The sequence below is a fragment of the Galeopterus variegatus genome, unplaced genomic scaffold, assembly GCF_000696425.1.
Source record: "Galeopterus variegatus unplaced genomic scaffold, G_variegatus-3.0.2 Scaffold159, whole genome shotgun sequence".
Classification (NCBI taxonomy): Eukaryota; Metazoa; Chordata; class Mammalia; order Dermoptera; family Cynocephalidae; genus Galeopterus; species Galeopterus variegatus.
The window spans coordinates 434,185-459,902 of record NW_007726270.1 but is presented as its reverse complement, the minus strand read 5'-3'; the positions used below and the strand labels follow the sequence as shown (position 1 = coordinate 459,902).

Here is a 25,718-nt window from a genome sequence, read left to right as displayed (position 1 = left end):
GGTATAGGTAGCAGGAAAAAGGGGAGAAAGGGCCACAAGGCCTATCTTCATCCATCATACCAGGGATGGTTTTTAGGACTGTAAGCGTAAGAGAGAGATAAACAAACCTGAATTTTAGAAAGATCGTTCTTGCAACAATACAGAGAAAGGAGATAGGACTCAAGATTGAAAGAGGAGTTACAATAGAAAACTTCAAACGATGAAGACAGAGAATCTATTATCTCTGTCCATTTTCTTGGTAACAATGAAATGAGACATAAAAAACATCAGAAAGATAACTTACTGCATAATACATACCTGAGAATCCATCTATGAGATATATGTCTATATAAAATACATTAATAAACTCAAATACAAGATACATTAGATCAGGCTCATGAGATCATATGAATATGTTTTACGACTCAGTCATACTGAATGGACATAATATGAACTGGAACCTAGAAAGATTCTGCTGACCTACCTTATCAGAGCAGTTGACTTTAGCACCATTTTGCAATAATAGATGCACTATATCTGCATGGCCTCTCCCTGCTGCCCAAATGATTGGGTAAACACTGTACTGCTAGGATGAACAGGCAGGCAGGCAGGTAGGTAGGTAAGAAGGAAGGAAGGAAGACAAGAAGAAAAGGAGGGAGGGAAGGAAAGAGAAAAAAATCTTTTAGGTAGATATTTATCATACACATTTGCAAAATAAGTATCAAAGGAAGTAACACAAAGTAATATTTTTAAAAAATCAAGTTACAGACCATTCTCCACTTTAAAAACACACATAATACTCATAATACATAATTGGCAAGTAAGATGCATTCAACCTTAAGTAAACATATATTACGCACACAATTATGTTTATAAATAAACACAACTAATGTGATTATCTAGACAATAGGCAAAACTAATAGGAAGAACGTGAAATAATAGGAATGTGAATACATATAACAGAATGTATAGAAAATGACATGGTTATTTGATAAATGTCTCTTTAAGTTCACATTATGAATGCATACCCACAGAAAACAGCCAGGGACTAAGGATTTCAAAATCTTATATAGTAATGTAAATGTTATATAGTAATAGTTAACATTTAAGCTCTAAGCTGCCTTTTTGTTGACAAAAATTGAGAAATAAACTTAGCTTGAGAAAAAAGTCTCATTTCATTACTGTGTTTTAAAATCACATTCTACATTATTATGTTTAATAAGATCTAGATAATTTCTATTCGTTACAAAGTCAAGTATAATCAGCCTTCAGTATTCCCTAAGAGCTTACCACTTATATTACAAATGAATTTTTGTGGACACTTACCAGACCAGTGACACTTGGATTGGCACCATGAGAAAGAAGCAACTCTACCACTTCAGTACGGCCTTTGTAACATGCCCACATAAGAGCTGTCCATCCTCCCTAAAGGAAAAAAGGGGGTTGGGGGTAGGAGGGAGATAAAACTTCAGATTCTCTCCAAGCACAAAAATGCCACTAATGAACTTCCTTCTGTGAATATCTCTATAAAGCCACTGTTTTGTGAGGGCAGTACTATGTAGCTTTAAATTCCCAAGATGCCCGGAGAAATACAAAATAGTACAAGAAATAAGTAAAATCTCTTAAATCCACAAATGATTACTCCAAAGTTTACACTATATCGTACAAATTAAAATAGAGAACACTCATGTTGGAGCCTTCCAAATTTCTATGGTTTACTTTGGCTCCCCAAAAACTTTTCTTCAGAAAACTTTCCTTCTATGTCCCTAGATATTCTCCTCCTTATATGAGTCTAGATGTTATCCAGAGAGGGATTTCAACAATCATATTCAACTCTTACATTTAAACACATCCTTTACACCTCAGATTATTATAGTGCCTCTTGCTAAAAAAAAAAAAAGGGGGAGGATGCTAAGGCAATGATCTTTACAGCAGGACTTCTGGGGGTGAGGGAGGTCATCAAGAATGAATTAACACCATAGCATTCTACTGACCATTCTACTGACAGGGGCCACTTTCTCGTTTGCTGTGATGCAATTTAATAAAAGAGATCAATGTAATCAAATCTTAGCAAGGAAGAATGTTTTGGTTTTTTTAAAATCTGTATTTGGACCATCCATATTTGGTTATGAAACTATAAATCACTTAATCCTTCTGATCCTGTTTCAACATCACTAAAAAGGGATAAAAAATACTGATCCTAACCTGAAAAAGGCAAAACATATCAGTGGTGGCCAGGGGTTGGGGAATGACAATAAAGAAGCCACATGAGGGGACAACTGAAGTGACGAAACTGTTCTGTGCGGAACTGCAGCGGTGGATACGCAACACCGTGCACACGTCAAAACCCCAAACTGTACAACACATAGTGAATTCTACTACGTGTAAATTTTTCTAAAACTAAACCAGAATATAGAGAATATGGAGAGGAAGACAGAGATATCAATATTATATGATTTTTAAAAATATATAGAAAGACACACAGATACAGAAATAGATGTATATGTATGCATAAGTACAGATACACACGTGGATTACCCACTTCTTTTAATTGAGAAGGACCACAAGCAGTGACACCCCATTAGCTATAAGCACACCCAACATCTAGATATTAGTTCCTAAATACCAAAAGGTGCCCGGCTTCATTGGAAAACTGGTTGATTACAGTGTCAGGGCAGGAAAAATACAAGATGAGAATAAGCCTGAAGAGTCTTGAGGTGCCAGAAAGGATAGAGCATCTCAAAAAGACACAGAAGCCAGCCTGAAAGAGCTCCCAATGGCCGAAGTTGGAACAAATTAAGCAACAAAATTAGCACTGAATTATAACCCAAAGAATAAAATAAATATTCATGAGTCTATATCAAGATGTGTGTGTGTGTGTATTCACATATATATACATACATATATACACACACACACACACACACACATATATATATATATATATATATTTACAGGGGGTGAAAGAGGGAGAGGGAGGGGTAGAGGGGAGAGAGGGAAAGAAGACAGAAAGAAACAGAGACAGAGAGTTCCAATTAATAAATGTAGAATGAATGTGGAAAATACAAAATCATCATTATAAAACCACAGTAATAACTGCTGCTCATAAGGTTTGTTGATGGTTTCTAAAATGAATAAATGAAAGTTTAATCAGAAACAGGACATGTTTAGTCTCAAAGCATCTTCCCCCAAATATTTAATGATTACAAAGGGAAAAATGGTACCCTTACAGTGAAGAAACCTGACAGACAACCTCTTAACCAAGAGATCAAGTATAACATCACCAGTGATGCATACTGATACCATGTACCCCCTTGACGTGGTGCACCAAGAAGGCACATCACCGCTGTGACATCTGTCCCAATAAAGCACAATCTCAATCTAATCATAAGAAACATCAGACAAATCCAAATTGAGTATATCAGACAAGTACTCTCCAAAAGTGGAAGGTCATGAAAGACAAGGAGAGACTGACATGATTTATTTAGGTCAAATTGTAGGGCTAGGCATTTAGTCAAGTCAAGTCTTACATACGCCAATATTTTAACCTATAAAACATCTGCCCAGAATTTTTTAAATATCATACCTTCATTTTAATTTGAATAATGTGCCCCTATACAAGCATCTGTGAGATAAAACTTTAATCTCAAGAAAACTTTACCTAAATTCACAGAAATGGAAATATTGACACCAATTAACTATTGGAATGGCATTATATTTCATGAAACCCTTTTTTAGTTTGTGGCCCATCAAAGATCCTCCCAAGAAAGAATGTTCACTAGACTTTCTGACATTATATCCTGGAATTCTTCCTGAACCCCACAGAACCTCAGTGGTCATTCTCCTCTCCTTACACAAGTCCCAGGGACTCTGCCTTCCCCTAGCTTGGTGGCTCCTACCATCTGCAAAATCCTTCAAGGTTACATTCCCTCAACGCTAACTATTAAGGAAGACATAGTGCTCAGTTTCCCCAACTCTTGGTATTTCAAAACCAAATACAAATACCCTTTAAATGTTAAAGGTTTTGTGATCATTACTTTAGAGAAATAAGAAGAACCAAAAAAATGTTCAAGGAACCATTTTTTATAAATCTCACCAAGTTTTTACACATTCAAAATGTACACTTTATAGTTCCTAACTCCCATGCTAATATATGTAAAAGAATGATACAGAAGAAAGCCTTTGGAGTAAGGCAGACCTAGGTTCAAAAGCCAGCCTGATTGCTTAATAGCTCTGCGACTTTGGGCAAAGATTCACTTCTCCCAGTCTCAATTTCCTCAACTATACATTGAGAACAAAATTAACCCTTAGTCCACAGAAACATTCTGAAAAATCAATTCAGTGATACAGAGGCTATAAGCACCTAAAGGAGCCAGGCATAGAAAAGGCACCCAATGTTATTAATTCATCTATAAACTGTTATGGTACCTTTAAGAAAATATTGAGAACTAGCTAACTGCCTGCATTTCCTTTCTGCTCCTGTATCAACAAGGTAAGAACACCACATTTTACTCTTAGGTGCCATACCCACCCTTTGCCTAGGTTACTGACATCATTATCTCCTCTCCATCATCTTTTATTGCAGTGCACTTCAATTTCTTTTTGGAAATAGGTAGGAAACAAAGGATTCTCTGTATCCTCCTAGAAAAATATGTATTTCACACACTTCACTATGTTTTGAGAACAAATATAAGATTACACAAGTAAAACCACTGTGTAAACTATAATATACTATTAAGCGCAAGACGGTGGAAGGCTGCAGTTTCTTAAAAACTCAGTTCATCTCTACTCCATAAAGCATTATTAGCGAAGTAAGACATGTTTTATATATCAAAGTGGATCACTTCCTCCCTTTCTTCTACTGTTAAAATTAACTTTTGAAAAGATTGCACATTTGACTGAATAAGCCAGAAATAATCCCTTTCTTCACCATTATGCTTTAACCAGATGCCAAGATCAAATAAGAGATAAGTGATAATTAAAGATCATATCTCGAACTTGTAATGTGTATAGACAGCATGTCTGAACAGAACTACATTCTAAAAATAAATCCATAAATTTTATATTGAAAAGTATAACTTTAAACAACTGATAAATATTTGCAAAAGTATACTATGTCCCTTTTGAAGTACTATATTAGGAAATAATTGTCTAAGAAGTTCTAAAACATTGAAATATTACAAGATAATGATTTTTTTAAACAATATTTCAGAATTTTAAACTCTGGAACAAACTGAAAATGATTACTAAGAATATTCTAAAAGAGGTACATTATAACTCCTGGGTTTTAAAACATGCTCGAGGGTCATTTCAATGCCCAATCCCAAATCCTAAAAACATTATCATATGACCCCCTCACATAAAAATACAAGATTTCACATATATCTATTACTGTTAATAAGATTTCAGCTAATTAAGAATATATTATAAAAAACACACATACCATATCACGGTGCTCCAAGTTAACCCCACATTTAAGTAGCTCTTCCACGATGTGTATGTGCCCTTCTTTTGATGCAGATATAAGTGCTGTCCAATTATCCTTGAACACATATACAAAAATGTTACCATTTTAAAAACAAAAATAACATTCCAAAAGGAGGGAAAAAAATGTATTTACATACCAAATGATCATACCAAATTGACATGATTTGATCTGTTCTAATCTACTCTAAAATAATACTGAAGCTCTCTTAAGAATTTATCTGTCTACTTGTATTACTACTAATGATGCAGAAATGGTTTTCCAACTGCTTGTTCAGTAATCTCACTGGACTTCTAATCACATACTGTGTTTTTTAAAAAGGAGAAAAGATGACCATCAAAACCTCCAAGCTGATCCTTGTGGCTAGAAACTGAAAATTGAAATTAAAGAGCCTGTAATCAGATGTAAGAGCACATTCACAGGCTATTAAACTAAGTAATCCATATGATGAGTGTAGAAACTATATGATAAAGAAAAGAGCTATTTTTTAAAAAGAAGATAAGGAGACAGGTATCCTGTTCTATTTTTATTCATTAGTGTAATTTAATACAATCATTCAATTAAAAAAAAAAAACATGTAGCCGTGTGATCATCAAAAGCAATTCCAAGAAAACAAGGAAACTTATGTTACATAAATCATTTATCCCTCAGAAGTGATATCAGAAGGGATCACATCTTTCTGGCCACTGTCATATGTAATGATATTCATAATAAGTTACTATTATGGGGAGTCAATTAACAATGCAACTTAAACATGAATTTTGTAGGCAGGCATTTAATTGTATGTATACATACTCTCTATTCAGCCAGTGCCATCTATATATAAAAATTTGAAAGTAAAACCTCCCTCCTGTATTACTTTTTCAAAAAAAACTGATATAGCACATTAGGCAAAGTTGAGATATATCTGAAAGCACAATTTTTAACCTATCACTTTTGAATAACTTCTTAAAAAATAAAGAAACAGCAAAGTGAAGGAAAAGAAAAAGAGACAAATGAGTGAATTATTTTAATATATACCAAATCTTCCAGATTGCAGTTAGCTCCATTCTTAATTAATTCTTTCACAATTTCCAGATTGCCTTGTTCAGCAGCTATCATCAATGGAGTCTGGCCACACTAGAGAGTATAAAAGATACAGACACTGTATTTTTACTGAAACATCGCAGTTAAAAAAAAAACCACACCTACATTTCCATGAAGGTATGCTAAGCACTAGTTGTGTTTACTGTATTTCTTTAATTTAGAAACAGCTTTGAACCTTAAGTTTCAGTTTTTAATAATTTAAAAACCAAAGAGAAATGAAAGAATTTTTTTTCTCATTGCAAATTCATTCAAAATAAGTAAACATGCATAATACTAGGATCTGAAAGTACTGCAATGTATATAAAAATCCCAGGATACCTATAGTAACCAAATTCTTTAACAATATTGTTAGAAAATGATATAGAATGTGTTTTTAATCATATATATGTTTTATCTAAAACAAGACTAGAGGGAGAAAAGTAAAATAATAAACAAAAACAATACAGGTGCTATATAAAATATACCTATGTGCAGTTTTTTTAAGCCTTCCCTTATAACCTTAATTCATTAAACTAAAGCGCCTGCTAGTTAAATCAGAGTCTCTCAGCCTTCATGCTAAAAGTAAGTTACAGAAGTACAAAGATAGGCCCTCCCAGGCAGGCAGGGCCCAGGCAGCCAGATCCCAAGATAGGTCACCTCCAACAGCAAGCCTCATCTACTGCAAGGCGGTATAAATATTATCATTTTCTGTTTAAGTGTCATGGCATGAAACAGATTAGGAAGCACCAGGTTAAACAGTGGGAAAGGTACTGAAACACACTAAAGTATAAGAGAAAAATTTACACCGAAAATTAAGTTCAATTACATAAATAATTACTTAAGCATCTAATTACTAGGGAGTTAATTAATATCCACATTTTTTTTTCCTTTTTGTCTTTTTTTCGTGACCGGTAACAGGATCGCAACCCTCGGTGTCGCGCCCGCACCGCGCTCAACCAGTGAGCAGGCATTTAATTGTATGGTCTCTATATGGGATCCGAACCCTCGGCGGGAGCGCCACCACACTCCCAAGCGCCGCACTCTACCGAGTGCACCACTGGGCCGGCCCAATATCCACGTTTTTTAAATGCCAATTTGACATCATTCCTCTGCTTAAAATCCTTCAGTGTTTCCCCACTGCTCTTTTAGATAAGAACCCAAATCCTTTCCATGGCCTACAAAAGCCCTGAGTGATGGAGAGAGCCTGGCAGGCCTACCTCTCATGCCATTCCTGCCCCCGACGTGCCCTCATGCTCTTCCCCACCTCCCTACCAATCCCCTATAACTGCCCTTTACTGTACTAATCTTGTTGGTAATAACACCTTTATTTGTATGATTAAAAATTAATTATTGTCTGTCTCCCCTAAAGGCTCTAAACTCCACGAAGGTGGGAAACATGTCTATTTTATTTATATGTTTGATACTGTATACTGTAATAATTGGCAAAATACAACATATGCTATTATAAGAATAATACAAGTAAAGAGCTAAACACAAATACTGGTTCAAATAAAGTACAAAAGTAAATCACATTAAATACAGACATTCTTATATAACAATGGGTACCAAATTATATGTGGTAGCTACGTCATTCAACCAGGGTCATTAAGGAATGAAGTATTACACATAAATAGATTTTCCAGATGAAAAAGTGTATCCTTTAAAGATTAAATTTGATTATAACTTTTATGATAATCATCATTCTAAAAAGCAATGCACACATTGCTACTTGTTAAACAATTACCATAAACATTATTTATGATTCTGAGTCATAACTACAGACATCAATTATTGCAGTATGCATGCGTCTGTCACCTCTAAGTTCTTGCACATACTTTCTACAGCCTCCTTCTCCCTTCTAACCTACTGGAATAAAAAGTGAGATATCAAAGTCATTGGTAAATTAAAGCCAACAAACTGAGTCCATGGCCCTGAGGATACATAAATTTTACATCATAGTTTTCAAAATAGTAATCCCAAAAACTCAGAGGGGTTTTCTGTTTATTTTCTGGGGTCACAGTTACATTTCAGATAGCTCACACAGAGGTATTTCTAGAGAATGAGAGATAAAATAATGTAAATGTGTATCAATACCTATAATACAAATAAGATAGATGGTATAAACTTGATTAACTAGAAACACACCAAATGAAAGGTTTATATAGTCATAATTTTGTCTTGCAGAAACTATTAGTTGTCTATCCGGTATCCAGAGGAACAAGACTTTGTTGGGGGTAGCAATGTACTCTGCTAAAAAAACCCACACTGTTCAGCCTCACTTGTAGCTGGAGATAATCCCGTGACACTGCTCTGGCTAGGTCTCCCAGGCAGCTCTGTAAGGGGACTAATCCGACTGGTCTGTGCCCTTTTCCCTCTTCTTGCCCCCTATGCAGACACCAAGCTGGAGGGCATCAACCTGGCCAATGTGAGGTAAGGGCACACAGTGAAGAGTGGCCAGAAAGGAGGAGGAGCTGGGCCCTCCAGAATATCCTGAAGTCACCACATTAGCCTTTGAATGGCTCCACGAGCTTGTCACTATGTGAAGAAAATAAAACATTCATTTGTCTAAACCACTGTTTTGGGAGTGTTACATGCAGTCCACAGCATTTCTCAACTTGCACACCTTTTGTGACAACACTATCCAAAAAGAGAAATGATTTTCAGGAAAGGCTGCCATGAAGTTTTGTTACATCCCCAGAGGTAGGAGGATAACTACCTCATAAGGTGGGCCCTCAAACAAAGTCTATCTTTGGATTCTTCTAGTTCTTGCTTAACTACCTAGTGACTACATTTGTAGAGATACAGAGTAACTTGTCATATCATGACAACTTTATTCTTCCACTAGAAAATGATTCAGTACAGGTCCCTTCCACACCTAAACTCACACATCCAGAAAATTCCAATCTATCTCTTTTCAAAAAACGTAAGATGACATAATCCACACATCCCCTGTTCTACTACTTAATAATGACCTCAAACCAAAACACACGAGAAATGAAAAAGAACACTACACACCAACTGAAGTCCTCTGCAACTGGTACCATATTTATCTCAGCTTCCCAGAGGCCGCAACGCAAACTTCTACTCTTCCAGCACTTTTTGCTTTTCCCAATTCCTAGTTTCCCATTTCTATTTGTTTAAATAACCAGTTTTAAAACAGGCACCTTTGGAGGGTATATATACTTCTTCTAATAATTATAGTAAAACTAAAACATTTTGAAATTCTTCTTTGAAATTCACTTCAGAGTCTATTTATAAACACATACCAAAATCCACCTCTTAAAGTTTCACTTCATTTTTTAAACAGGAGAATAATGTCCAGTCTTACACCACCCCCTTGTACCATGGAGAGCTGAGAGTGATTTTTTGTTCTTTTCAAAAATAAATTAGAATAAAAGTAAAATCCTTCACTACTCAACAAAGGGCAAAGATTTGCCATCGCTGAGAATATTCACAGGCCAAGAGAGTTTATAAATAAAGTAGAAAAAAAAGAAGGTAGAAAAAAAAGAAGGAAAGAAACTAGTATTTACTGATTGTGGCCAATTACACACTAAGCAAAGTATCAGGCAACTTTACCCACATTATTTTATTTAATTAATCTAATATTTAAGAACCCTTTGTAAAACTGATAACTAAAGCACATTAACATGAAGTTACTTAAGTACTCTACTTTTAAAAACAGGAAAGAAGACAGAAATTTCCAAACAGTTTTTAAAACTTCTATAAAAATTAAATTTTATCTGAAGTCGTAGAAGCAAAATGCTAAAAAAAAAAAAAAAAAAGAAGGCCTTGAGAAAGCTACTTTATCCCCAACCTTCACACCGAACCATAACTGAACAATCCCAGGTGGTTTCAAATTATTATTTTAAAACTCCACTTTAACTTGCTGCAGTATTAAACTGGATATAATGATAATTCATATCCATTAAATGCTATCTCATGCATGATGCTAAGTTAAGCTCTATGCCAAACATGCTTCATTCCTTATGGCAATAAGATTAATATAATTTTATGCTATTGATATGCTATTTTTCTCCTTCAAAGTGAAGCTATTTTCTCAGTATTCCCTAAAAATAAGTCTATGTAATGAAACAATCGTTTTAAACTGTCACATTTTATTATTCCAAATGTTAATATATGCTAATAAAACACTTATGTAAGTAATTATTTTATAACAATGAACAATTTCCAGTTATAAATTTTATATCTATTTACAATTCTTAACTGTTCATAATCATGGATTGACTGTAATGATGTTAGCTAACCAAAATATATTTTGTTCAATATACAAACATTGAAAAGAAAGGCATTATCATTAGATGAACTTTATTCTGACGACTCAAAGAAAAAAAGTAGATCATAAACAGATTATAGTTTGAAGTCAATTACAGCAGGGTTCAAATTTGAGTTCTATCAGATAGTATCTTGGATAAGAAAATGAGGCATTAAGTAATTTACTTATAAGTCAAGATAAATAAGAGTATTATTCTTTGTACAGTTACTATGCAAATTAAATGAGCTAAGATATATAAGATATATCCCATAATATTTGCATAAATACTTAATAAAAACATTAGCTATCATAACATTATTTACAATAAAAAAATTTTTATATCAAGATTTCCTTAATGACAGTTAACATTTAATGGTACCTCGTGTCAAAAAAAAAGTAATAAAGTACTAACTGTTAATTCAGTAGCTTTAAAAAGATTTATAATATTTGTACACCATGTACATAAATATTTGTTGATTACCTACTACGTACAACTAATTTTAATTTTAGAAACTTAGCCTTACCTCATTTCTCTCATCTACATCTTTGCATTTTTCAAGAAGAGCTTTCAGAGCAGGAATGTTTTCTTCTTCTACATAGTTTATAACACTCTGTGATATCAGAACTGACATTTTCACAGAAAGCTGCAGTTATTTATTTCAATATCTGTTAAAAGCAAATTAGACAAAATACACATAATTTGTGGTTAGGAAAAAAACTAAGTTACCATTAAATATAATATCTTTCTTAACCTTAAGCTTGTGCAAACACACCTTCAGCAGCAGGAGTCAAAACAAGGCCTCATAGCTCAAAATGCTGACAAGATGTCTCTTCCCAAGACTTACACTCCTCTCAATCTTAACTCCTTCAAACCCCGAACTCCAGAACCATCCACAAACCCTCCTCATCACCACCCCAAACATGAGTAAGTGCTCCACTGCTCCTCCTGCTGTCTCCATCTCAGTACCTGGCAGCTCCAGCTCCATTCTTCCAAGGCCAAACACCTTGGAATTATCCATGACTTATCACTTCCTCCTACACCCTACATTCAAACTACTAGCAAGTCCCTTTGGCTCCACCTATAAAATATACGTCACATCTGACTACTCCTCACCACCTCCACCACTACCACCCTGGTACAAGCCACCTTGACCTCTCACCTAAATCACTGTCAGCTTCCCAACTGGTCTCCCTGCTTCTACCTTGACCTCTAACCTGGACCACTGTGAGAACTTCCTAACTGGTCTCCCTGCTTCCACATTGCCTTCCCTTCCGTCTTTCCTCCACAATGCAACCTCAGTGATCTTGGAAAACAGAAGTTGGGCCAGAGAAACCAGAGGCTGAGGGAAAAGAGAAGATGTCGGTCAAAGGGTATAAAGTTTCAGTTAGACAGGAGGAATAACTTCTGGTGATCTATTGCACAGCTTAGTTAACGATTATAGTTAATAATAATGAATTGTATTATTTCAGAATTGCTAGAAGAGTGGATTTTAAGTGTTCTCACCACAAAAAAATGGTAAGTACGTGAGGTGACGGGTATGTTAACAAGCCTGATTTGATCTCTTTCCACAATATATAAATGTATCAAAACATCATATTTTACCTCATAAATATATACAATTATAATTTGTCAATCAAAAATGAAATAAAATTTTTAAAAATCCAAACTTCAACATATATCAGAACCACGTGGAGAGCTTGTAGAACACAAATTCCTGGGCGCTACCCTCAGAGATTCTGATTCAGTAGGTCTGGGCTGGGCCCCTGAATCTGTATGCTTAACCAGCTCCCAGGAGAGGGGATAAGGTAACTGAAGAACCATGCTGAATAGTAGAGTCAGACTGCATCTTTTTTTGCACAAAGTCCTCCAGTGGCTTCTCAAAGCACTCAAAGTAAAATCAAATGTTTTTTCACAGTTTCAGTTACCTGTGATCAACCGTGTTCCAAAAACATTAACTGGCAAATTCAAGAAACAAACACTTCACATATTTTTAACTGCACATCATTCTGATGAATGAAATGAAATGCAATGAAATCTCATAGCAGCCTGCTCTGTCCCACCCACCACAGGAATCCTCCCTCGATCCATTGCATTTGCACTGTAGACACTCCCTGCCCGTTAATAACTTAGTACCTGTCTGGATTCTCAGATGACTGTCATGGTATCGCAGTGCTTGTGTTCAAGTAACCTCTATTTTACTTCATAATGGCCCCAAAATGCAAGAGTAGGAATGCTAGCAATTGGATATGGCCAAAGAGAAGCCATAAAGTACTGCCTTTAAGTGAAACGGTGAAAGTTCCCAACTTGAAAGAAAACAATCAAATGCTGAGGTTGCTAAGATCTAGGTAAGAATGAATCATCTCTCTGTGAAATTGTGAAGGAAAAAGAAATTTGTGCACAGTATATAAAGGGTACTATCGTGGTTTCAAGCATCGGCTGGGAGTCTTCGAATGTATTCCCTGAAGACAAAGAAGAACTACTGTACCTTGGCCTAGATGACTCTAAGTGACATGGCCTTTCACCTCTATTCCACGCTCTACCTCTGACCTCATCTCGCACCACTCCCCGCACCCAACTGACTGCTTGACCATGCCAGGCACTGTCCTACCCCAGGCTTCTCCAATGCCTTCATGTCTGCCTAAACTTCTCTTCCACCAGACATGTACATGGCTCGCCCCCTCACTGCCTTCAGCTCACCTTATCAGAAAAGTCTAACCTGACATGTGATGTAAGAGAGTAACAACCTCAGACATGCTCACAGCGGCCCCTGCACTCCCACCCCCTTGTCCCGCTTTATTGTTTTCTATAGCACTTACCACCATCAGGAAAACAACATATTGTTTGTTTTTTGTCCATCCACCACAACTAGAACGCAAGTTCCAAGAGTACTGAACATCCAAATGCAAATTAATATACAAACCTCAGTCCATACCTTGCACCATACACAAATGCTAACTCAAAACTGACTTAAGGGGCCGGCCCGGTGGCGCACTGGATAGTGCGCCGCTTGGCAAGCGCGGCGGTGCTCCCGCCCAAGGGTTCGGATCCCACATACAGACCGGTTCCCGCTCACTGGCTGAGCGAGGCGCGGGAGCAACACCGAGGGTTGCAATCCCGTTGCCGGTCCCTGGTCCGGTACGGGGGCAACACTGAGGGTTGCAATCCGATGCCAGACACGGAAAAAGACAAAAAAAGACAAAAAAAAAAAAAAACTGACTTAAACGGGGCCGGCCCAGTGGCACACTGGAGAGTGCACCATTTGCGGCGCTCCCACCGAGGGTTCGGATCCCATGTGGAGACCGGTTCCCGCTCACTGGCTGAGCGCGGTGCGGGCGCAACACCGAGGGTTGCGATCCCGTTGCTGGTCCCCAGTACGGGCGCGACACTGAGGGTTCCGATCCCGTTACCGGTCAGTAAAAAAAGACAAAAAGGGAAAAAAAAAAAAACTGACTTAAATGTAATATCTAAAAATATAATAAAACTTCTAGTAGAAAATAAAGACTATCGTAATGACCTTGGATGAAGAAAGATTTATTTGATATAACACTAAAAGCATGGTCCATTAAAAAAAACTGATAACTCAAGAGTTCATCGAAAACTTTTGCTCTGTTGAGAGAATAAAATTTCTTGAGACTGGTGACCACTCTCTTCCCCCCGTTTCCCCCACTCATGAAAAGGAATGTCTATAACTGGTATGTCATGCCTGTCCCCGGACTATATTTTGGAGCACATAACTTGTGTCCTGAATCGTGCCTCCGGGTGGACTATACCCAGAGTCTCACTCATACCTGATTTAGACGATGAGATTTAGAACTTTTGAGCTGATGAGATTTAAATGAGGTTTTGGACTTTGAGCTGATGGTGCACCAAGTTGAGACTTTTGGGGGCCTTAGGATGAGGTGAATATGTTTCGCATGTGGGAAGGAAGTCTATCTTTAGAGGCCAGAGGGTGGAAATTATTGCACTATATGATATTATATATATGACACTCTGGAAAAAGAAAACTATAGGGGCAGAAAACAGATCAGGGGTTGCCAGGGTTTAAGGTAGGGGAATGAGATGACTACAAAGGGGTACAGGAGAATTTGGGGAGTTAATGAATGTTTTATATCTTGACTGTGGGGGCAGTTACACAATCATACACTTTTGTGAAAATTCAAAACTGTACAGTTTTTTATTATGTATAAATTAAACTTCAATATACCTTACTTTTAAAAAAATTCTCAAAAAAAGGGTTAGGTTATTTAATCCAATAATTTCACTTCTATAATCAATTCCAAAAATGAGAAACATGGACAAAGATTTTAAGTATAACACAATTTTATTCATAACAACAAAAAACTTAGAGATGGGTATTATAAGAATTATAATACATTCACAAAGTAGAATAATACAGTCGTCAAAATGTTTCCTAAGAAAATGCTTAGGATTTATGATATGGGGGACAAGATTAAGAACTATATATACAGCATCTCAACTATTTAAAATATATACATTTTTAAATACTGAAATGAAATAGAACATGATGGGCATTAGTGTAATTTTTATTTTCTTTATAACCTTTATTTCCTAAATTTTCTAGAATGTGATACTTTTATCATTGGAAACCATAAGAGATTTTTATTAACAGTCATCACCAACATCCAACATCTTACAGGATAAAGCCTAATACCTCAATAAGGCATCCAGGATTTGGCTCTTCCCTCTTTATACCAGCCACACCTCACCCTGCAGCCCAGCCAAGCTGAAGCACTCACAACTGCCCCACTGCCACGCTGCTCCACACGCCTGCCTTCACTCAACTGGCTCCCTCCATTTAGAACAACCGCATATCCACTGTAGAAAAGCATCTACCTCTCTCTCCAGAGTCAGTTACACTTCCTGTGCCGTTTATCTCCTCTCTTCTGAGATCAGCCAACCCCACTCTCAGTGCCTTAGTTTAGGCCTTCACCGTCTGTACTAATTAAGACTTCTAAGGCAGCAAGAGACATAAACTAGCCTAAGCAAAACAGAAAAGTTTACTGTAAGGATACTGGTTTATTTCCCATAACCACACGACAGGAAAGGTAGGTACTACTGGACCTCAAACGCAAGTAGGATTCTCTTTCTCTATTGGCTTAATCTACTGTCTTCTAGACCAACTTCTACACAAATGGGAATTTGGCTTCCCACAACTATGTTGCCTCAACTCAGATAGTTTCTAATATAACAGAAAGCAGTCTATTCTTTGTTCCCAGATCCAAAAGTCCCAGAAAAGGGCTCTGACTGCGCAGAGTGAATCAGCTACCAACCTAGAACCATAAACTATAGTCCCAAAGTTGAGAGGGGGTTACAAAGTCACAGAGTATTGGTGCTGTTTCCAGAAAAGAAGGAACTATTGTGATACAGGCATCTATCCTAAAAATGACTATGACACCACCTCTTACCAGGGCCAATGTGACAGGCTATCAGCCTGTGCATCCTCTTTCCAGTCCTTCCCCCTCCAATCCACTTGCCACACTGATTCAAGAGTGATCCACGATACACTCCTCTTGAAATCCTGGTTGGGAGAACAGAAGATGATGGCTTTACTACCCACACAATATTCAAGGAACTTATGCTCTCTGAGCCTTTTAAAGCCATTGTGAAGATTCAGTTATATAATTCCTTTGGAAAGCTCTGCTCTGTAGCAAGCACAGTGAAGACTGAATAAAGTTAATTCTTGATAATGATGATGAGGGCACACAGATCTTTCACAATCTGTCCCATCTTACCATGCCAGCCTCATCTCTTTCTCCCCTCCTCCCATGCTCTACCCAGACCTTTGCACTTGCTGCCCCCTCTGCTTAGAAAGACCATCCTCCACATATTCAAGGGTACTTCGAAAAGTTCGTATTATCTTTCAATTCTATTTTTCCATGAACTTTTTGAAGTACCTTCGTATAAGCCTGGACAGGTTCTCCTCCTTGAGGATATGGCTCTAACATTATCTTATCCTGGAAGCCTTCGCTGACTGGTTGCTCACCCCAAGTTGGGCCAGTGTCCCTCCTCTGGGGCTCCTCCACTCCTGCGTATACATCTAAATGCAGACTGCTCGCTCCTCTCAACTTTCCATTTTACTTACTCTCTCCACATCCCCCTAGACTACAAGTTCTTGTGGCAAGACCCATGTTCCATCTAGCACAATGCCTACAAAACAGGGGCTGACAAAAAGCAGCCCCTGACTGTCAGGCACTGGCCTGGCATGCACGGCAAGGCACTGGTCCTCTCATGTGAACATTAACAATTTCACAGAGCACCAACATCAAACAAGGTCACTCTGTGTCCATGATGCCAAGACAAAAACAAAACCACTCTGGAATCATATCTGAGAAAAACATGAACATTGTTTAAACCAAAAAAATGCCGGGCCGGCCCGGTGGCTCACTGGATAAGTGCGCCGCTTGGGAAGCGCAGCGGCGCTCCCGCCCGAGGGTTCGGATCCCACATACAGACCAGTTCCCGCTCACTGGCTGAGCGAGGCGCGGGAGCAACACCGAGGGTTGCGATACCGTTGCCGGTCCCCGGTCCGGTACGGGGGCAACACTGAGGGTTGTGATCCGTTGCCGGACACGGAAAAAGACAAAAGACAAAAAAAAAAAACATGCCAAAATATCTCCCTATCCTGGCTAATACGAATGAGTACTGCTTCTTTACCAACTACAGCTTTAGCCTTGCTCCATTCCTCTTGCCTTCTAGGTAACATTTAAAATATCCAGTTGCAGAATTACCACCAGCCCTACTCCCACCCCCCATCCCCTGCTTTCTGAAGCACCCAATATAGGGCAAAGCCTTGCTTTCTTGTACTTCCCCAAATCACCTAACACAAGCCCAAATCCTATAAGTTCTTCCTAACGACCTCTTACAGACATATCCCACGGTTCCCTATGGTATTCACTCTCCTTCATTGCAAGGAGTCAATAAGTCCAAACTTGTTCAACTGTAGGTGTGCTCCTGGTGGTCTCTGACTAGACAGCATTGACAGTGTTCAATAAATTTCACTGAATGATCTACTTTATAATGTCATGTTTGTGGGCACATATATAATAAGTACCTAGAAATTACAAAATAAAATTATAACATTAAATCCACTCCTGCTGATATATAGTAAAACCAATGACACCTTGTCATGTTAAACAATATGTATATAGTATGATCCTACTTGATAAATAAACAAGACCCCTATATATGAATATATTCAGTGCGTACACAGAACAAGGAGAAAAGTGTAAAAGGATACACACATGGCTGCTAAAATCGGTCATCTTAACAGATAGGACTGACAGAAGATGATTCGCTTTGCCATTATGCATCTTTGTGCTGTACTGTTTTACCTGATATGATAAGCCTTATTCATTTTTATTAGGAAAAAAAGAAAAAAAATGTATTCCATCACAAGAAGAAAACTATGCAGCTTCTCATATTTCACATTTCAATTTCAATGTTATTTCATCAAAAAGGCCTTGTTCTTAATGGGCAGCTTCATGTAGTAGTCAAACGCATGGGCCTGACAGCCAGATCACCAAAGTGTGACTCCAGACTTTACTATTATATCACCTTGGGCTAGTTTCTTGACCTTAGTGTCTAAGTTTCCCAATCTTCAAATAACTGCACAGTTACATGCAAAGGGATTAAAACAGTGACTAACACATATGAGCTAAATACATATTAGTTTTACATTATAATAGAATATTATCATTCCTTAACCATCCTTTCTTAGCAGATTCCCTTAACCTGGATTATCCTCCATTATAGGATCCTTTTTATTCCTTCACAGCACTTTTTCCAAGCTTGTAATTTTCTTATTTACCTGTTTAATAGCTGTCTCTCCCACTAGCATGTAAGCTTTATAAGAAAAGACTATTTCCTTTTGTTCTATACCAACTACCTAGAATGCCCAACCCAGCTTTAATATTCTTTTTGTTTGTATATTTTTTATTTTATTGTCATTTTTAATTGACACATAATAATTGTACATACTTATGGCAAACTGTGATATTTCCATAGTATACACAATGCTTAACAATCAAATCAGGGTAGTTAGCATATCCATCACTTCGAACATTTATCATTTTGTGTTGCAAACATTCAAAATCCTCTTTTTTAGCTATTAAAAGATATATAGTAAATTGTTAGTAATTATAGTCACTCTACAGTACTGTAGAACACTAGAACTTATTCCTCCTATCTCCAGCTTTAACATTCTTAACAAACCAAAACATATCCTTAAAAACCCAGCTCAGGGGTCACTTTTGAAATAATCTATTAAGTACTTCTCTCCTTTGTTCTTATACCTCTAGAACCTATTACAGGTCTAGAACAAGTAGAAATTTAACAAATAACTGTCAAATTGAATAACTGCACAGGTTTACTAAAGATGCCTCTTCTAAAGGACTTTGCCCTGCCCACAGCCCCTGCTACACTCAACAGCCATGTACTCTACCATCAGCCATGACCGGGGATGTGCATATGACCTGGGACATGGGACTGCTAGAAAAGATAAGCTGGGTCAATCAGATTCCTCTCTCTAGAATTGAGAATTAGAAAATAAGAGGCTGAGCCAATCATTACCGGCCATGAGGAAAATGATAATTTTGAGATAGCCAGTCAGCAGAGAGAGAAATCAGCAGATATAAACAGAGAAAAGACTCCTCCTAAGTTAGAGAACCAATGTGGTTCCTGAGAGATGCAAAATGTGGAGCTGCCCGGGATCCTGACTTCTGGCTGATTCACATTCTGTCCTATAAGTCTCCTTTGCCCTGAGGTAAAAAATTACGTTTCTGTTTCTTGACTTCTGAACAGCCCTAATACAGCAGCACATAAAGCAGAGAAACTGACAGTTCTGAGCAAAAGCAGAAGGGGATGGCACACTCACACATGACCCTAGAAAAATTAATCTCCCAGCAGTGTATGCAACCCAGACTGCAAAAACACAGTAAGATGCTGGATACCAGGCAGGGAATCACCAAAACAGACAGCCCACAGGACAGGGACCAGGCCACGGAACAGAGAAGAAATGAGAGATATTAACTTGAACAATATAAAATCCCCAATATTTGACCTTTCTGACCCACCAAAATATCCAGAAAAGACATTCTGAATTTAAAAATAAAAGAAAACATGTGAATGATTGAAGAAGAAAAGAACAGGTCAAAGATGACTAGACACCAAGTGTAAGTGACTCAAGGATGGTATTGCCATTAACAAAAAAAAGAGGAGTCAGGAGAAATAGCGGACTTTTCCCTGCATGGTTATTGCCCCTCTCTCCCCATCATCCCAGCTGGGTGAATGGGGCTGTAGGGTGCTTGGGCAGTCTGAATTTAAAGTGTTCCAAAAAAGTTGGGTTTTACATACACAAAAAAAAACGGGGGGGGGGGAGAAGATATAACAACTATACTTTTTTTGAAGTTGTTACAACAAGCAAACGGAAAGGACATTCTTGGGGGGGAGGGGAGAGAGGGAGGAGGGCGGGAGGTGTCGGTGAAGGGCCATAATAATCATATACATTGTATATTGAAAAAAAAAAAATTAAAAAAAAAAAAAAAAGTTGGGTTTTAGAGATCCATCCTGTATTTGGAAAAATGGATGTGTAAATCATTTACACACACAGTGTAGAACAAGAATTCTCAGACTTGCGTGTATCAAAATTATTTAGGAAGGGGGTGGGGAAGAAGATATAACTACTATACTTTTTTTTGAAGTTGTTACAACAAGCAAACGGAAAGGACATTCTTGGGGGGGAGGGGAGAGAGGGAGGAGGGCGGGAGGTGTCGGTGAAGGGCCATAATAATCATATACATTGTATATTGACAAAATAAAAATTTAAAAAAAAAAAAAAAAGTTGGGTTTTAGAGATCCATCCTGTATTTGGAAAAATGGATGTGTAAATCATTTACACACACAGTGTAGAACAAGAATTCTCAGACTTGCGTGTATCAAAATTATTTAGGAAGCTTGTCAAATTCACCTATCCCTTGGGCTCCTCCCCCAGAAAATCCTATTCAGTAGATCACAAGGACTGTGATGAAAGTAGTCCAGACTAGAGCTAGAGGAGAACAAAGAACACACCTTGCCACAGCATTTCCCAACCATGGCTCTGCACAGGATACCCTACCATACTTTTAAAAAACGTAGATGTCTGGTCCTCAGTGTTAGGGGTGATTATTGAGCCACACCCCAGGCCAAATGAATGGGAATCTCCAAAAGTAAGGGTAAGAAAGCTACATTTTAAACAAGCACCCCTAGGGAGATGGCTCCATAGTTATTAATAAGAAAATATTTTTCATTGGTTTAAACCTTTCTATATGTCAAAACAATTTGAAATAATAAAAATACCAATACTGCAGGCTAACAAATCGTATCCCTATAAAGTAAATCATGGAAGCACGGTAATCAATGGCTTGCTGATATTCTGCCAAGGGTTTAAGCCTGCACAAGACAATGGAGCAATGGAGCCCCTCGTGAAAGCAAAGGAGAACAATACCACCTCGCCCGTGGAAGCCCAGGAAAAGAAACCCCGAACGTCTGCCACGGCGGTAACAACTTACAGGGATTAGGGGGTGGGTGTACCAGCGGCTGCTGGGCCCCCGTCACCCGGCAAAGCCCCGCCGGCCGAACTCCTCACTGACCGTGTCACAGCCGGGCCCCGAGGACGGCGCCCTCAGCTCGGGCGGAACGGGCCCGCTCGGCCGCAGGCGGTGTCAGAGGCCGGGAAGGGGAGAGCCGGCTGCTTTCAGCGCGTCGCCCGCGCCACACCCGGCGGCCATCTTCCTCCTTCTCTGCAAACTGACAGATCACGTGGCCGCAACCGGGGCGGGGCGTTGGGTAGCCACGCCCCTGGGGCGGGGAGGAGGCGGAGCTGGAGGTGCGCCGGGCCGGGGACGGTGGCAACCCCCGGGCCCTACGGCCTTGCGCGCCCTCCCTCTGACCTTCAAATACAGCAAATGCATTTTTGACGAGCTCCCCACGTAACATCTTTTTCACTGTCACTGTCATTTATTACGGTTAATTTCTAACCCCTATCTACCATTATAATCATGCGTATTCAGAGAAATAAACCACAGTTACACCCTCAGAGGACGTTGCCCCTCGCTCGGCAGCCCCGCACCGGCCCCCTCCCCACCTCTGCAGATGGCGCCACCCCCGCTGGACCTCGTTAAAGACTCCCGCCTGGAAGGTTTCTTCCCATTCTTCTGGAAGGCTCCTCCTCCTTAGACTCCGCTTACCTTAAATTTGAGGACGGTGCCAGAGTTCTGCCCAGAGCTGGGCTCACTCATCCCACAACGTGCTCCTCCTCCTGCGTCGCTGCCCTCACAGGCTGGCTCCCCCCTATAGCCACCAGGACAGAAGGTTGGAAGTCATCCCACACACCCCCACCCCACCTCCGTGTCGCCTCATCAGCTGCCTGCAGCCACTTCCATCCCTGCTCCGCCCCCTCTATTTAAAGGCGTCAGAAGCTCCAAACAGGGCTGTCCCAACAGCCCCCAACTACTGTGCCTGCCCGTGGAGAGTCCCGCTGGCCACTTCTGCAGGAGCTGGCTAGGTGACAACACCGCTTTCATTAAACTACTACATTCAGCATCCTTCCGTTTCCATAGAGTAAATTCCCAAATAGTACTTAACACGCAGGGCTCCTCGGAGCGGCCCCCGTCAGACCTCACCCCTGCTCTGTCTACCACCCCCGCCCCAAGGCCGGCAAATGCGTGCACTCCCTGGAACATGGGCCAACTCCTTCCCATCTCTAGTCTTTCCGAAGTGTCCTTCCCCAACGGGACATTCTTCCCTGCCTCTGTCCACCTGATTCCAACAGATGAATTCTATTTATCTTGTAAAGATACAGCTTAAGGGGACCCCTCTTTTTATGAACCTTCCTGGTTGACTCCGCAGAGTTAGTCTTTCCATCTTCTGTGCTCACCTTCTTACTCCACAGTGCCTAGAACATTGCAGTACTCAGAAGTACGTGTTAAATAAAGCATATTTAACCTGTTCACTTGACTTTCCCCCCACTAGAGGGTTTACCTCATCCTTATATCCTGCCGCACCACCAGCCCCTCAACTTTCTTAGCACAGTCTCTGGCCTTAGCAAGCAATTACCAAAGAAACCATACCATATACGACTTCCTTACATGCTTTGGGGATATTCTCTCATTGTTTCATGAGGGTCATACCAACTTCTGATAAAACCATATTCCTGTTAGCTTTTGTCACAAGTTAACAGGTTTGGTCATACCAACTTCTGATAAAACCATATTCCTGTTAGCTTTTTTCACAAGTTACCAGGTTGATACATTGCTTTCCAATAGTTACCAACCTATGCACATCACAACTACCTGTGGACCTTTTTAAAAATCAAGACTTGACACTTTGTGGGGGCAAAGTCTAGGAACGTGGATTTTAAAATATCTCCCCAGCTGATCTGAATAAAACATCACTCTCAGACTTGGTTTGGGTCCCACTGTATCTAAATAAGTGATTTCAAATATGAAGATCCCCTTGTAAGGTCAATTTTTTGAGGACCTACAAAGGACAGTAGGTGTCCTTTTAGTAACCACGGATTGTGAAAGCAACAGGGGAACTGGTATTTGTGGTCTCAGGGATCTGCAAGCCCCAGAATGGGAACCTGTGCTCTAACCTTAACAGACTATCTGAACAGTCAGGAAGGCACATGATAGGTTTTCTTGCTGGGTTTCTGGACACAAAGGGAAAATGTGGGTCATATATCAGAGGTTGGGTCAAAAGTCACAAGATCTCACTGAAGCATGTTGATTAATGAAATGGTGACTTAGGGAGATGGGTTCTTGAATACTTAAGTGCCTCCCGCTATCAAATTACACTTTGAGAAGTACTGCCCCCATACTAATCCCTACCCCTCCACCTTTCCAACCCACCTCACCCCTCAAGCCCCAGGCTCTCCGCCCCCACCCTCCTCCCCATGATTTCTATAACCCAGCAGTATTGTCAGCTAGTGGAACCATCAGTCCCTCCACAACCAGCCTGGGAGACTGACTGGCTTTAGGCGGGTCCAGGCTCATCCCAAGTGTGAACCACTGGGGGGGCGGGGGGCACCCCCACAATTGAATGAAAGGCCTCTCTTTGGGGAACTTGGAATACTATAGTAAGCAAGGGTGGAGAGGGCAGAGAAGTGTGGGTTCTCTCGTTTAGGCGGTCCAAGGACTGCTGAACTACATCGGGGGAGTTCTCAGGGAAGAACTTTGCAAATCCCCATCTCAAGACGTGGAACATTCAGTCCCAGACGCTGATAAGACAACCTCCCCTGCTACCTGAACCTCCCCTGTCACCCACGACCAAGTGAAAATCCCTGAGGATACTCACTGTGCAAGCTGTTTTCCTGAGGAACGTTTTTGAAAGCAGTCCAGACGACAGCCTGGAAAGCAGCTCCTAGAAACAGGCTTTACATTAGCCCGCATTTTAATGGGAGAGGAGAGAAGGGCAGGTGTCAGGGATGGCAGAGAGCAGGTTCATCAACCAGCCCCCACCCCCACTGCAGGTCTACACTGGGGGGGCAGAAACTTCAGGTTCACAGCTTTTATTATTATACCGGGCCAGGCATTTAATTACTAAAATGAGAATTTTTAATGACTAAAAGTGACTCTGTAACACTTTATGATCTAAAAATGACCAGGAAAATTATGAGACCTACTCAAAACGTCATCCCAGGGTGGGAAACGAAGTGGACACAGGGCGCTCGTAGGAGCAGTTAGGGTTAGGGTAAAATTGCTTTGTGATCCCACTGTATGGTGATCTTCCATCTCAAATAATGGTTGCATTTAATAAATTAGATCTACTTCGATAATAAATATTTTGTGACTCATGCCAAATGCTGTTTATTCCTTTCAGACCTACGGCCTCTAACACTCCTCTCCTGCAACAATGTAACTATTGCAAAATATAACTCAAATGCTTTCTCCTTAGTTTTGCTTCCAGTATATCCCTCTTTCTACATTCTTCGGTCTTTTCATGGTTTATGTAGCTTGCCTGGCAAGCTTTCTGGCAAATGCATCCTCAGGGTTTTGCTCCAGCAAAATCACTCAAATTAAAAGTCTGGCTTCCTGACTTGTCATGTGGCTTAAATGCAGAAGGAAAAATATGAGTTATCTTTCCATTCCTCACCACTTGCCCCCTCAAAACTGTCATTTAATCATCTTCCATCTTCTTCAACAGTATCAGCATTTTGGAATGATGATTTGAGCAGTACAGTCTTTTTACATGATTTCAGTTTTATTGTGGATTGTATTTGGCATACAAATCCGAAGATGTTTTACACACCATATTGTTTTAAAAATTGTTCTCTGATTATAAAAGGAATATGTGTTCATTAGAAAGAATTTGGAAAATACATGAATATTTGAGGGAAAAATAACTCCCCTAATCTCACCTTTCTGACTTTTTTTTTTTTCTTTTTTTCTTTTTTCGTGTCCGGCAACGGATCGCAACCCTCAGTGTTGCACCCGCACCGGACCGGGGACCGGCAACGGGATCGCAACCCTCGGCGTTGCTCCCACACCTCGCTCAGCCAGTGAGCGGGAACTGGTCTGTATGTGGGATCCGAACCCTCGGCGGGAGTGCCACCGTGCTCCCAAGCGGCGCACTGTAGCAGTGCACCACCGGGCCAGCCCACCTTTCTGACTTTTTAAACAGAGATTTGAAACATAAATTTTACTGATCAAACTCATTGTTTTAAACCTCTGTTATTGAAAGGAGGGTAACAGGTATGCTCCTGAGATGTTATTTTTGGCCTTGATGAATGACGATTGTCAATGTCACTTCTCTTCATATCTTTACCAGTCTCCTCTCTTGCCACAGCTGTTTTATACTCCAAAGCTTTTCTCATTATTAAATTCTTACTCACTGATAGAGACTGAAGATTCTGGGTCTCT

General features: G+C 39.5%; 1 protein-coding gene across 5 annotated transcripts in view; it reads right to left on the bottom strand.

The window, feature by feature from the left end:
- Positions 1-22,109, bottom strand: part of KIDINS220 (kinase D-interacting substrate, 220kDa) — a 104,500-nt gene extending 82,391 nt beyond the window's left edge. For 2 of the 5 annotated variants that reach the window (XM_008593512.1, XM_008593537.1), the window contains exons 1-6: positions 21,450-21,558; positions 11,327-11,468; positions 6,485-6,583; positions 5,423-5,521; positions 1,306-1,404; positions 464-562 (exon numbers count right to left, since the gene is read on the bottom strand). In XM_008593512.1, coding sequence (XP_008591734.1) covers positions 464-562; positions 1,306-1,404; positions 5,423-5,521; positions 6,485-6,583; positions 11,327-11,434 — 504 coding nt within the window. In that variant the 5' untranslated portion in view covers positions 11,435-11,468; positions 21,450-21,558. Of the gene's footprint in view, positions 1-463; positions 563-1,305; positions 1,405-5,422; positions 5,522-6,484; positions 6,584-11,326; positions 11,469-16,229; positions 16,435-21,449; positions 21,559-22,046 lie in introns of those variants that run through there. The other 3 variants (XM_008593527.1, XM_008593543.1, XM_008593519.1) reach the window with 3 other exon arrangements.
- Between the last annotated feature and the right edge of the window lie 3,609 nt (positions 22,110-25,718).